Below are 14,842 nucleotides of genomic sequence, written 5' to 3'. Positions count from 1 at the left end.
CAAGGCTAACAGAAGGGCTGGCCGACTTACAAATCCTGAAGCAGAACCTAAAAATTCAATCTATTTATGAGAATAAGCCACAAGTTTCCTCACATCACTATGAACATCTTAAAGCAGAACTACAAGCATCTGGGTCTTCCATGAGCCTTGACTTTGTACACAAAAAAAACATACAAGATAAAGATAGCTTCATCATAGATAATCCCAATTTACTCAAATGTAGTAATACCAACTGGGATGGTTGATAGGTTGCGAATCGCTCAAGTACAGAAGATGATTAACAGGGGTCAAAGACAGGGGAGAGTAAAGGGGAAAGGGGATAAGGAGAATGGGAGGGCTCATAAGCACAGATCGAAAAGTAAATCAAAGCAACAACATGGTATGAAGAACTTGCTTTTGTGGATTTTATATTTTCGCAGTTTGGATGCAGATTCTGTGATCTCATGTGCTCTTTCGCTTTTCATCAGGAGTAAACAGTGCAAAGCAAGAGTTCAATAAGACGATGATATCTTGGGCACAAAATGTTAAATCTAATATATGTGTAATCAAGGCACCCAGAGAAACATCCCAATGGACAAAGGAAAGCAGCACGGCATACTTAGCTAGGCTGTGATAGGCCGCAAGTTGGACAGCCCGATGTGGAGACAAAAGCAAAGGGGCCATGGTGCCCAAAGGGACAGCCAAGTGGGGAGGTAGACGAGATGATGAAGTTGCACCAGACCCTGAGCTGATATCTAATGTCTTCAAATGCTGCACCGGTGCAGAAACAACCGCGAGGCCAATGGCGGTTAGTAAAGCGGAGGTTTCAGGATGATGGTCGTCCATCAGTTGTTCTGAAATGAGAGATAAACATGAGCATGAGGTCACTCCCAAAAGTATAACTTCACTGGGAAACCAGTTCAACACAAGTACAAGTTTTCTCACAGTGTGCATGTTACTCAAGATGGATGGCAGTGCTACAGACTTACCGGCGACAGTGAAAAAGATGGGGAACAGTACACTGTATGCTCCCGGAGCGAAAAACTCATCCCAGTCACGACGAAGGCTTGGGGGCACAATCAGCCTTGCCATGGCTTGTCGATCAGGCCCTTCCTCCTCTTCACTCACAATGCCAAACGTAGCCGCCACTTGGGCCAGCAACCGGCAGCTTTCAGCCACAAACAGCCAAAGCCGTATTTGCTTGGGTGCTTCAGGCAATAGACTTTCATGAGCGCTCTGATACGGGATCCGTGGCAGCAAATAAATTGTGAAGCAGTTATCTCCCAATTCAACATTCAAACAAAACAGCATGAAAATTTTTACATACCACCAGTTATGCCATCATGTGGAACGAAATATTTTTATAAGCTTATTCCCAAAATCATGTAAACTACAAGAATCACAATGTTCAGCTTAAATTTAAAGAGAGTCAGGTGTGTGTTTCACTTCTTCCTTTGTTTTACATAACTTTGCTGTGGAAACCCCAACAAAACCCTTCTCAACGACATTCGCAAACTTTGAAGACTTTCGTAGCAATTCCTGGGGTGCATCATTTACAGGAACCTAAGCCTGAGCAGTGCAGTTGGCCAAAAGCAGACAGTCTCACCTGCAGCCAAGACAACGATGCGCACAGCAGAAAGTCCCACTGAGAATTTGAGAGAGGATGGGGTGTCTTTAGCAGCAAGCGCAGGAATCGCATCACGGCCACATTGGTTGCGAGAAGAGATAGGTCCACTGTGCCAACATTGCTGCTGAGCGTGGAATATTGTGGAATTGTGTTAATGGAAATCCTAAAATAAAGTACGCCTTGCAAGCCATCTGTTCATTATTGAATAAAATAAATTTAAAAATCAGACAAATTCATCAGGGGCAGGGAAGGTTTGGCCAAACAAATGTAAACAAACACTGACAGCAGCGTACCACGTGAATAGAAAGATGTCCCGATCTCTGTTGCGCCATTCCATCAACACATCAAGGATGTTGTGTAGAAGTTCCGAGGGCAGCGGAGAGGACTGACTCACAAAGCATGCCGTAATGAGATGTAGAGGACCCAAGCCACCTGATCAGGACAAGTGAAGAGGCCAAAGTTATCACCATTATCTTTTTCACAAAAAAAACAACACAACAATGACTATTATAATCACTGTCACCTCCAGGATGCTACCGATGCACAACCTGCATCGGTGGTTTAGAGACATAACAACCAGTGCACATATTGATTGACTAAACAGATCATCAGTGAAGATTATCGGAGGAGCTTGTAGCAGAAAATGTATCTGAGCCATGCATCACCAGTCCAGAAAAAAAAAAACAACTAGAAAATAGAATTTGATGTGAATGCATCAATGGATATGCTTCCGCCAAATGCCACATGACCTTTGACCCCAAAAAATTCCGCATGACCTTTGACCCCCAAAAAGTTCATCTTCGCATCATAGTATATAGTTGTACCAAGTTTAGTGGAAATCCCTTCTAATGTAGGAGCATCTGGAATCGCGTGGGAATTTAATGATTAAAGCAAACCACCGATCCGATTACCTTTATTTGTCCCCAAACAACGAAAAAAATACTTGGTGGACATCTCAAAAAACGTGTGGAACACCATTTTATGACGTCATAAAAGTGGCCGCCATGGACGGGATGCTATAAATCAGATTTACAGTCATAATTTTGAAACTACTTGACCAAATTGAATGAAGTTGGCAGCAAAATGGCGAGGATGATGAAGCAGTACTGTTGCTACTATTTTCAGACAATATTCCACCAAAATATTGTAAAACACACCAAAAAATGTGGAAAAAAAGTAACATTAATTTGCTGTTTTTTTTATCTTTACAGGTTCTACGACCAGTAATGGAGTGTGATGCCCGTCTTCCTGTACCAGCCAAAAAGGTGGCAAGATATGAAACAAATTATAAACGCTGCAAAATGTCAAATGCATACAGCAGGAGAAAATGTGGATGAAAGACAAAGGGCATACAAAACAAGAGAGAAGGGAGTTCGAGAGAGTATAAAAGATCGTGCATCATGCGGTGATGAACAGTATCGGGAGATAGTGAGAAGACATGGTGCTGATGCTGATGCAAACAATGATACATATTGTTGCGGGCCGGGTGAGAAGACTACGAGGTGGGGGAAGCTATCCGATTCCCACCGGACTCCCCGGAATTGTAGGCTGTCGCACACGGATAATTCCGTGACGCAGCGGGTCGCTTAACCGACCGTGGACGCCAATAACTCAACCGTATGACCTGGGGTCCTCCAGTCTATGGGGTTAATCGGGTTACCTAATTAATCACGTGGTTTAATTACCGGGGAACACGCCTTGTCCAAACCGGATCACTCTACCGGACCAAATCACTTTACCGGATCGGATGCAGCCGAGCGACACTTCCAAGGATGTACCGGCTAAAAGGAACGGATCATTGGGAATAAAGTCCCGGCTAAACTAGGATTCGAACCATGCTGGATCAATGAAAGAAACCACAAAGATGAGCTGGGAACATTCCTAATAATAATAATAATATATTTACAAGCAGCGAGGAAAGATATATGGCACAATGAAGATTTATTGGGGTGTGTTGTGCAGAGATAAAAAGAAGCGCGTGGTGCGACAATAAACAGGCGACTTACAAAAGGGGACACAGAGCAGACTTAACGCGGAAATAATAACAATAACAATGATAACAATCTTCTACAGTCTTACTTAAGTAGACAGGCTAGAGCGCGCGCGCACGCACGCACGCACGCACGCACGCACGCACGCACGCACGCACGCACACACACACACACACACACACATACACAGAACCCGATGAAGAGGGAGTTTTGCAAACAAGGCGGGGGGGGCGGGTTGAGGCTATGATCTCGGTACCAGGGCGCCCTATAGCACGACGTGCCACCAATATGTTTCGGGGGGAGGGGGGATGCTCCGGGGTGCGGTACCCGACAGTGGGCGCGTTTCCTCTGGCCCAAGCCGCACGTGTGGAGACTGTGCTCATGGAGAAGGGGCAGAGTCCAGAGGGCGAGGGTGGAGCAGTGGCCGGGATCAGGTCGGCAGGTGGGGTCGATGTGGTGTGGGCGGAGACGAGGAGGCGGAGTCGAGGAGCAGGAGGCAGGTCGTGGCGGTGTCGACGTGGGCGGAGACGAGGAGGCGGAGTCGAGGAGGCGGAGTCGAGGAGCAGGACGCGGGTCGTGGTGGTGTCGACGTGGGCGGAGACAAGGAGGCGGAGTCGAGGAGGCGGAGTCGAGGAGCAGGAAACACAGACAGACCGGGCCAGAAGGACTGCCCCAACCTTTATAGGGCCCGCAGCTCAGGGGGAGGAGCCATGCCGAATCCAAACGCATCACCCGAATCGGGGACTCCGATTGGCCCCGACCCCTCACGTGGCCCGCCAGCTTGGGCCAGAAAACCGCCTCACTTCATTTCCGGCAAGGCCATCCCAAGCAGCGGCAATATTGCGCTCCGAACCCATGAGATGACATGAATCGCCTACACCGAAATTGGCACGCGAATCATCCCGCAAAAAACCCCTGGGCGACCGGTCGAGGGTCCCGCATGCCCGCTCAGGCATTCGACCAGCATCGATCAATGCGCTCGTTCCGCGAGCGCCAATGTGGCCCGCACTGTTCATTCCCTGGCTCGATCGCAGCCTAGCTGGCCGCAGAGACGAGAAGACGTTCACCATCCGTGTGGAATCCACCGCTGCCAGCGAGGACCGAAGGTACATCGCCATGGATAAATCTGCTCGTTTCACGAGCGGCGTCCGTGTCTTCTTTCGAGCACATTCCATACAGTGCGTGCGGTTCCGCAATTACGCACGTGGCCAGCGCTCGCGTTGACACGACTCCGCCAGCGTGTGCGCGGGGCGAACACGAACATGTGTCGGGTATTGAGGTTAAAAAAATAACAAAGCCGCTTCAACCAGCACACTCGTATCCTGCCCAACATGGCGTGGAATCGGCTTTATTGGCCTCTGTATGTGTTTCGTGCAGCGTGGGCGTCGTGCTGGCCGTGTTTCCCGTGCCGTGAAAAACACCATTCGTGCAGCCTCTTAAGAGGTATTTATTTGCATGCCTTTCTAATGCAATCAGCAATTCTCCCCAGACCATCGGAAGCTCGAGTCGACAACCCCGCATTGCCAAGCGCACATCACTCGCCGCACACGCCGGGTTTAGGGCTCGCCCGGAAACGAGAATCTCTGAGCAGCAGATCCCTCACCGCGGTGCCGCACGCGCTGGCCTCCAAGGCGCACGTGGCTGATTTACCTCAAGAATAATCAGAAAAGAAGAAGAGTGGGGATGAAATGAAGGAGAAAATGATTTAAGCAACCCCAGCTATTAGATCATCGCAACGCACTCCCTTGTTGACCTGCTAAACAAAAGGAAGGGGACTATCTACACGTATTATAATGGAATAACTGTCTTGGGACACCTATCTGTTGTATGCATGCGGTTCTGAGAAGTGCAACAATATATTAGTGTCAAAATCTGCAACATGGCACACAATGTGTTTCCAGGATACAATGCATAAGAAATCATGTGCTGCAGCCAAAAAAAATCCTTTGTTAAAACCACTCAAAAAGAAAGCAGTCAAAGTGCATCAGATGGCAGTGTGTTTACTCGTTCACAATCAGAGCCCGATGACAAAATGTGCGTGTTTCTGCTGTGAATGCAAAGGCTCTGCGTGGGACCCCTTACATGATGTTCAAACTAAACGAGCAGGAAGCAATTCACGAACTGCAGTTGGAAAGACTGCAAATGACAAAACTCAAAGTGAAACTTTGAACGGCCATAGATCCAAATGATGCTCATGTGATAGACGCAGTGTACCATCATGGGTGCTGGACTAATCATGTTACAAATGTTCTTCGCAAGTCCATTGATGACCCAGATGCAACTGCAAAAATAAAAAAAAATAAAAAAACAATGCAGCAGATGAAGTAGCTGCAGACATTCAGTTTTTGTGCTTATTAGACGGTGCTCTGCTGGATGGACAAATACTGAACATGGGAACTTCGCACAAAGCTTTCATAAACATTAGATCAGCTAATTAAGTGACAAACCCTGACTGTAGACGCAGACACATGAAATTATTAATTGAAACTAGAATTCCTGAAGTGGAGTTCCACAAACCAAAACAAGTGAACAAACCTGAGCAGGTGATGCTGCAATTCGGACGGCAGTAGATGATGAAACGGACGTCGATAGTAAGGTGAAGTTGTTATATGTTGTCGCAGTGGTGCTCAGAAAAGCCATTGGTCAATGTAAAAAGTGGGAGTTTACTGGTTCTTTTGCTGATGCCAATGAATGTCATGTGCCAAATGAGTTGTACAGTTCCTTCAGATGGGTACTGCAATGTGCAGCCACCACACTCTCTGCAGCCGTGAACAAGGATGCTACAAGCTTGGCTCAAAGTACAATGACTATGTAGATGACTAATCGAGAGATGAAAAACACTTGCTCACAAACTGTCAGGAACAGAAATGAAATGCCACAACAGTTGGCTGTTGGTCTAGCAATTCGACAAACATATCCCAGCAAAAAAATTGATCAATCTTTTGCATGAATTTGGACTGTCTGTGGATTACAGCCGTCTTCTCAGTTTCGAGATACAAATAGCAAATAGTGTTATTGAGGAAATGGTGCTGAATGAGGGAATGTACTCTCCTCCAAGCTTTGTCAATGGAAGGCAAATCTCTTTTGCGATAAACAATGTGGACTTTGCAGAAGATACACCTGATGGTGTAAGGACACTCCGTGCCACAGCTGTGGCAATCTATCAATGCAATCAGTCTGGTGACAAGAAAGATCATGGAAATTTGTCAGGTCATCCTTCAGAATGCTCTATCAAGAACACACGAAACACAATCACGACACTGCTTGAATGCAATTTCCCCCCCAAAACACAAAGCCATCAAGTCCACTGTAATATATCGCTGAGAGGGTCGACCTTCCAGGCAAGGAGTTTAATCACAGCTCACACACGCAGCCTCCAGGATCAGCACCATTGTCGCACCTTCCTGACGTCACTCCCCTGCCCAAACCATCGATGACGATCGGGGACGTATGCTACATCCACTATATCTATCTTTCAATGTGCAAGGACAGTTCCTTCGAAAGCCTCTCACTAATGTGTATCTACCCGACTACGCCTGGCTCCTTGGGTGGACATTGGTGATATCTCAGCTCGAAGGAAGTCGGGATGCAAACAGAGGTGACCCTATGGTATCAAGTTTGGTGAAAATTGAATGCAGCAATGAATATGATGAAACAGCAACTTCACCTGAAGGAATGAACAACAGATAATAAGAGTACATATTCTAACCGAAGCAGCATACAAGTCAATCACCAGCAAATAAATACCATTGACAATTGTTGCCACCCCACCACTCAATGCAGTTCCTGCTCATGAGTGGAAAACCTTGCTAACTGCACTCAAAAAACTCCAGGGAATCAACACCAAAGTAGTTGATCCAAACCGGCTTAACAGTTTTTTGCTCTGGATATGGGACTATATATGCCTGCTAAGCAGTTACAAATGGCATGCAACGACTTTGATCACCTGCTCCTGAGACCTGGAGAGCTCCACACTGTTATGGCTCAGTTGCATACTCTCCGAGCTCACATGGAAAACAGTGGCCTATATTTCTATATTTCTGTTGGACTAATGCAGGGCTGCATGGGCCAGTCACTGTCACCGAACCTTTGAAGGTAAACATGCCAAGGGAGGTGTGGAGGCACATGTGATCACTCTGCAGGGCATGATTCATGCCCAATGGAGAATGTTTCTTCAAAGCACACATGCAGTGATCAACATGAACAGATTGTATCAAAAGGAGAAAGATTAAATTAAGCTTATGTAGTCAGCGATTTGGAACAAACAGGAGTTGCCCATGATGAAATGAGAGAAACCATTGAATCTCTGAAGCTCATTGGGAAAAAAATGGCCAAATTTGATGCTGAAAATACACGTCATCCACTTTTCACGGTGATGCAGCGGTCCATGCAGTTGGCCATGCAGATGGCTGTGTACATCAGAACTGCTTGAGCTGGAGACTGGGAATTACACTTCACAGCTCTCAAAGCATCCTTCCTATTCATGAACCGGTGTCCATGTGTGTTTGTTTGGCACACTACTCCTCCTACAGTTCTGGGCTGATTACATCCAGACTTGCTACATCTTGGGGGGGGGGGTGAGTAGGGATGTAAAATTCTCTATTTAAATGTGTATCGTGTAGCGCCTCATCTCATCAAGGTTTCAAACCCAGAGATATCTGAGTAATTTATGCAAGGGAACTTGGTTGTGAACAAAAATGTACAAGTGCCATTGTCTGAAAATAGTAGCAACAGTTCTGCAGTGTCATCCTGACCATTTTGGTGCCAACGTCATTACATTTGGTCAAGTAAGTTTCAAAATTATGACTGGAAATCTGATGTAAAGCATCCCATCCATAGTGGCCATTTTGATGATCTCATAAAATGTTGTCCATTTTTTTACAGTTTTTTTTTTTTGATTGTTTGGGGCCTTATAAAGATGATTCGGTGGCTTGCTTTAATCATTAAATACCCATGGGACTTTTTTCAACTTACATATGCTTCCCCACTATTCAGCGGTTCACACGTTATCACCGTAACAAAAACCTCCGAAACACGCATGCACGGACGGACAACCCGAAAAACACCATGCCAACGACACCTTAGGCTGCAGCGGTATACAAGAAAAACAACTCACAAGTACCCTGTAGTTAGCAATTAGACCACATTTCGGTGAAACATTATAAAGACACACCGTGAAGGCGAGTGCGTTCCGTCTCTGAGACCGTCATCAAGCAGGCTACACAAACAGCCATGACATCTTGCCGCTGTTCAGGTGAAATGAAAGGTTGTAGTGCGACCATGGTTTGCAATTCACTCTCAGTCTGTGGGGGCAGCCTGAGGATAATCAACGTAATGAGGGGAAAATAATCACAAGCAAAATTCGTGTTACCATAAAACCTTCACTGGGCAATGAGAGCAAAATCACAACTGCCATAATAGTCCTCAAAAGACTTCCATTAACATTTTATTTATATATTTGTGCGCAGCCTGTGGCTGCATTATTTTCTGTGGGCACGGCTGTGCCGCTGATGCAGTGCCCCTGTTACCAGAAAGCTGGTACTCATTTTGCCGACCTCGAAAGGATGACAGGCCGAGTCAACCCACCTGGTGTTAATTCAATTGATGGCAATGGGTTTAACTCGAAACCCTAAGATCTTAAGCCAGCCACCCTAACTGTTAAGCCAACACGAGGCTTTCCAATAACATGATCAAACCCCATATTTGTCAGGCTGATGGCGATAGCTCGCCTACTCTTCGCGAAGGACACCGTGGGGATATTTAACGTCCACCAACGAATGCTGGCAGACCGGACGCCCATTTAACGTCCATCCAAGAGACGGCACACACATAGATGAATCACCCTGCCTGTGAAACACCGAGATGACAGTTTATAGCTACGTCGGGATTCAAACCCAGGCTAGACAGTTTAGAGGTGAGTGTGCGTACATCTCGGCCATCCTGTCAGCCCATACCAATGTAATGATCACATCTCCAACAAGATTTCAGAAAACTGTCCAGTTAACATCTTAGCTATCGGAAACATTGTGAAGTCAAGAAATAGCATGGCGAAGACACTATAAAAGGAAGTCTTGGAAGCTTGTGCTCCCCCATTGACCGCACCGAGAAGGAAGATCCCATGGTAGTGCTGTAGGCTGCAGGCCAATGCTTCGAGCATATTCTAGGGTCTGTTGGAGTGTCAGCACCCAGCGGCCTCCCAATTCCATGGCCCTGGAAAGCAAGGAAAGAGTGTGGAGAAAGAATAAGATACAGAGATTTAAAAAGCACCAATGTGTGGGTGGAAAACTGCCAACAAAAGAATATAACTTTGCTTGATGGCAACAAATTTGTCTTCGTCAAATACATTTATGCATCGACAAAACCTCTGTGGGAACATTTTGAATTTCTGCTTTCGGTATCACCTTCAAAATCTCCCTTCCCTCGCCGCATTTGTTTCCATTAATATTCCAACCACTTGAAAGGTAATCTCTTCTCGTCTCATCTTACCAACGACATTCTACTGCACATTTTGTACAATCCTGTGTCTTTGCGGTCCATCAAATACACATCACAGCTGCAGAAATCACCATGAGCACAACGAGTTTCTCATGGCTTTGTCTATGAGCCAGGAAGACTCACTTGCCAAAGAGAAAGTGCAGGCACTGCATAAGGCTCACACTGGAGAAAACAACATCCCAAGGCAAATAAATGACTGGACCCAGGAAGGTGTCGATGTCGGTCTCTGTGCAGCAATGTGCTGCGAATAAACAATGTGCAGCAAGGAGCATGCATGGCCAGGACTCTGTGGAAGGGAAGAGACAGATATAAAAGAGAATAATCTGTCATTGTTTTAACCTTCTACAACAAAAAAGCATATACCGTGTAGATATTTATACATACTGTACATATATATATATATATATATATATATATATATATATATATATATATATATATATATATATATATATGGGGGGGGAGGGGGTGGTGCAAGGAAGGTGGCGGAAGAGCGAGGAAGGGGGTTGGAGAGCGAGGCCTCACCACACATTGCTGTACACTTTGGGAGGGAGCGACGAGGATGGGGGAAACGGGGTTAGTGGGGGGGGTGGGAGGGATGGTCTCCTTATGTCAGTATTAGAACAGGATTGAACGGAATTGGGTACGTTAAAACAGCACGTTCAAACGGGTCATACTATACAATGCCCAGACACCGTCCGTCGGGGGTGGAGGGGTTTTGGTACGAGGTAAGCATGAGGGAAGGGTAGGGAAGGAAGGATGTTTTCCTTCAATCATCAAAAAAGGCATTTTATTTTTGTATACCTTGTCGAGGCTCGTATGAGACCTAACACACAACGCACAGCAAGGGGGGCATGAGACAAGAGGGGCGGGAGTGGGAATGACAAAACAGTGGGGAACAGAGACATTAGGAGATCTGTGGAAGGGGGGCATGCCAGTTTTCATGCCTTTATTTAATTTCCACACACACGATAAGCTTGAGAATCTCTTAACCTGAGACGAATTGCGTATTTGATCTGAGCAGCAGATCCGAGTGCTAAAAAAACCAAAAAAAACCCTTTATTTTCTCCAATTCACACATTCTTTGACACCACTTCCTCTCCTTGACCTCAGGAGAGTAGAATGGTGGTGGGGGGGGGGGTTGGGAGGAGGATAGCATGAGGGGAGAGAAGGGAAGGCAGCGTAAGGGGAGGGGAAGGCAGCGTGAGGGGAGGGAAGGGAAGGCAGCGTGAGGGGAGGGGAGGACAGCATGGGGGGCAGTGTGGGGGGAGGGGAAGGCAGCATGAGAGAGGGGAAGGCAGCGTGAGTGGGGGGCAGTATGAGCGGAGGGGAAGGCAGCGTGAGGGGAAGGGCAGGCAGCGTGAGGGGAAGGGAAGGCAGCGTGAGGGGAAGGGAAGGCAGTGTGAGGGGAAGGGAAGGCAGCATGAGGGGAAGGGAAGGCAGCATGAGGGGAAGGGAAGGCAGCATGAGGGGAAGGGAAGGCAGCATGAGGGGAAGGGAAGGCAGCATGAGGGGAAGGGAAGGCAGCATGAGGGGAAGGGAAGGCAGCGTGAGGGGAAGGGAAGGCAGAATGAGAGGAAGGGAAGGCAGCGTGATGGAAAGTGAAGGCAGCGTGAGGAGAATGGAGGCAACATAAGGGTAATAGAAGGAAGTGTGAGGGGAGGGGGAAGTCAAAACTTTTGACGTTTGCACGTGGTACATGCTTGGGAGCCTCGTTGGTATGCGCGCGCGCGCACACACACACACACACACACACACACACACACACACACACACACACACACACACACACACACACACACACACACACACACACACACACACACACACACACACACACACACACACACACACACACACACACAATTTTCCAGTTTTTACTGAAGTTTAAGCAGTTTAATGTTTCAATGTACTCTGAAATTAAGGCAATGAACAAATAAACAATTGCAGATAAAAAAGAAATCATGGAATCGTTTTGTTGAACAAAATTTAAACGAAATTTTTGACTCATCAAAGCAGCCACATTTTGCAGATATAACAGCCGAACATACTCGTGACATTCTTTCCACAATGGAAATCAAATATTGTTCGGAAAGTTCTTCCCAACACTGCTGCAGAAGTTCCCACAAATGTATTGCACTTGAAGGTTGCTTTGCTTTCACCCTTCTGTCTAGTTCATCCCAAACCAGCTCAATGGGGTTTAAGTCTGGAGACTGTGCTGGCCATTCCATGATTTGAAGCCTACCGTCTTGTTCTTTTCTTCAAATGTAGTTCTGACAAAGCCTGGAGGTATGTTTTGGGTCATTATCTTGCTGTAGGATGAACTCCTGCCCAACCAGGCATAGATGAGAGGGTATTGCATGGCGTTGCAAAATGCTGTGTTAGCCCTTTTGGTTCACGGTGCAAGTCACTCTGTGCAAGTCGCCGATTTTGGATGCAGCAAAAGAGCCCCAGATCATCACGCTTCCTCCTCCATGCTTGACAGTTGGTGTCACACACTGAGGACCCATCCTTTCGCCAACTCGACGACGTACAAAAACCCTGCGTGATGAACCGAAGATTTCAAATTTTGATTCATCGGTCCATAAGACCTTCTTCCAGTTTTCGGTAGTCCACTGGTGGTGCCTCATGGCCCAGGCAAGCCTCTTTTTCTAATTTTGTCATCTTAGTAATGGCTTTCTTACTGCCACTCGACCTGTCAAACCTGCAGCTCGAAGTCTTCTCTTCACAGTTGAAACTGAGACTTCCTTACTTCGACCAGTGTTAAGCTGTGCTTGAAGCTGCTGTCCTGTGAGCCGCCTATCACGCAAGCTGTTGGCTCTCAGAATCTTGTCTTCTGATTGTGTTGTGGCTTTGGGTCTGCAGACCTCTTCCTGTCAGAGTTTCCTCCAGTTTCCAAGTGCCTTTTGATGGTGTAGGAAACTGTACTCACTAACACCTTGGCTTGTTTTGCAATTTCTCGAAAGGAAAGACCTACACATTTAAGGGTTATAATGGTCTGTCTGTCTTCCTTTGTTCATTGTCTTTTTCTCACCATTATGATTGCAATATACTACTTCCTGCAGTGCAATATTGTGCAAATAATGCTTCAGAGGGTGTAGCAACAGTCTGTTCCAACACTGCTTTTATTCAGACAGAGGATTTGTAACTAATCAACAAAAGTTTGGACACCTGTCGGAATTGTTTGCATCAACTTTCAAGGCTTAATTTACTTCCAATGCTGCAGAACAGCTGCAGTTGCCAACCCATTACTTGTTCCCTGAAAAGGGCCTTTTTTAACAAATCTGAAATTTACATTATTTTTCAGTTTTTGGTAACCTAAACTTTTTTTAAACCTCTGGCAGTTTACCACTTAGCTTTGTACCATTTCAGGTTATTCACTGGACTTGAACTGCTTAAATTTCAGTAAAAACTGAAAAATTTTGACCGGTAGTGTATATATATACAAATATATATATATATATATATATATATATATATATATATATATATATATATATATATATGTATATTTTCATTTATGGATGTTGTTCGACGATTCTGTGATTTTTTTTCCAGTGTACTGGCTTCAATGTCCATCGGCAGGGAAAATTTCAGCTATCTATATCACCCGGAAGGCACTGATCTTTAATATGTCAGTGAGTCAGTGTTTGGAAAGCTATATACATTAGATCAGTGGTTCCCAACCTGTGGTACGCATACCACTAGTGGTACGCGACGGCATTCTCGGTGGGCACTTTCGGGCTCAACCTTAAAAATAAAAAATTAAATTAAATAAATAATTTAAAAACGCCACCGGTGTCCAGTGTTTCATACACAGATTCGCCATTAGTACTAACGTACTCCCTCCGAATTTGTTATCATGCTTGAACCGATTAATCAAAATAGTTAATTTCGTCAAAACATCCGCCCTGAATACTCGGCTGTTCAAACTGCTCTGTGAAGATCTCGACTACGGCCACACCTGTCTCCTCTACCACACAGAGGCTCGCTGGCTCTCCCGGGGGAATACGACGAGGCGTCTCTTTGAACTGAGGGAGAAACTCCTCGTATTCTTCACGGAGAAAGAACACGATTTTCAAAAAGATCTGGAGGACGAGGAGTTTATCTCAAGGTTGGCCTTCCTGTCGGACATTTTTGGGGTCTTCAACCACTTAAACCTGTCATTCCAAGGGCCCAACTGCAGTCTCAGACTTCATCTCGAAGCTGGGAGCATTTGTCCGAAGTTGGACCTCTGGATCAAGAACGTGGAGAGCAAATGCCAAGGAATGTTCGAACTCCTGACTACCCTTGAGAGCGAGCCCAATGATGAATTTTCCCAAGAAATCATCCGTCACCTCTCACTGCTCAAGACTGAGTTGATGCATTACTTCCCAGACATTACATGTTGTGCCTACATCACCAATCCGTTTTCCGTTGAACCAGGCGATCAGCCTGTCGGGACCGGGGAACAAGAGGAGCTCATAGATATCCAGGCTGACGAGACAGCAAAGACGAAGCACAAGGAATGCTCTCCTATGAACTTCTGGGTGACCATGGCCTCCTCGTACCCGACACTAGCCCGTCACGCGGTTCCCCAGCTATTGATTTTCCCCTCTACGTGGGAGTGTGAGCAGGGGTTCTCAGCCATGATGACCATCAAGTCAAAGAGCCGGAACCGTCTTGCTGCGCCCGGGCATGATTTCCGATGTGCTGTGAGCAAAGTTATGCCCCACATCGACCAGCTGGTGGAGAAGAAACAGATGCAGCC

The 14,842-nt window shown here is 46.2% G+C and overlaps 1 protein-coding gene across 6 annotated transcripts in view; it reads right to left on the bottom strand.

Annotated features, from left to right (window-relative positions):
* LTN1 (listerin E3 ubiquitin protein ligase 1) overlaps positions 1-14,842 on the bottom strand; it is a 234,765-nt gene that overhangs the window by 25,161 nt on the left and 194,762 nt on the right. For 4 of the 6 annotated variants that reach the window (XM_085880249.1, XM_085880254.1, XM_085880258.1 and 1 more), the window contains 7 exons: positions 10,216-10,378; positions 9,700-9,807; positions 8,771-8,913; positions 1,900-2,038; positions 1,586-1,730; positions 969-1,215; positions 599-833 (listed from right to left, as the gene is read on the bottom strand). In XM_085880249.1, coding sequence (XP_085736375.1) covers positions 599-833; positions 969-1,215; positions 1,586-1,730; positions 1,900-2,038; positions 8,771-8,913; positions 9,700-9,807; positions 10,216-10,378 — 1,180 coding nt within the window. The remainder of the gene's footprint in view (positions 1-598; positions 834-968; positions 1,216-1,585; positions 1,731-1,899; positions 2,039-8,770; positions 8,914-9,699; positions 9,808-10,215; positions 10,379-14,842) is intronic. The other 2 variants (XM_085880253.1, XM_085880261.1) reach the window with 1 other exon arrangement.

Source organism: Eptatretus burgeri, chromosome 1 (genome assembly GCF_056783735.1).
Source record: "Eptatretus burgeri isolate ZD-2024b chromosome 1, Ebu_testis_v1, whole genome shotgun sequence".
Lineage (NCBI taxonomy): Eukaryota > Metazoa > Chordata > Myxini > Myxiniformes > Myxinidae > Eptatretus > Eptatretus burgeri.
This window is presented reverse-complemented; position numbering and strand designations above follow the sequence as displayed.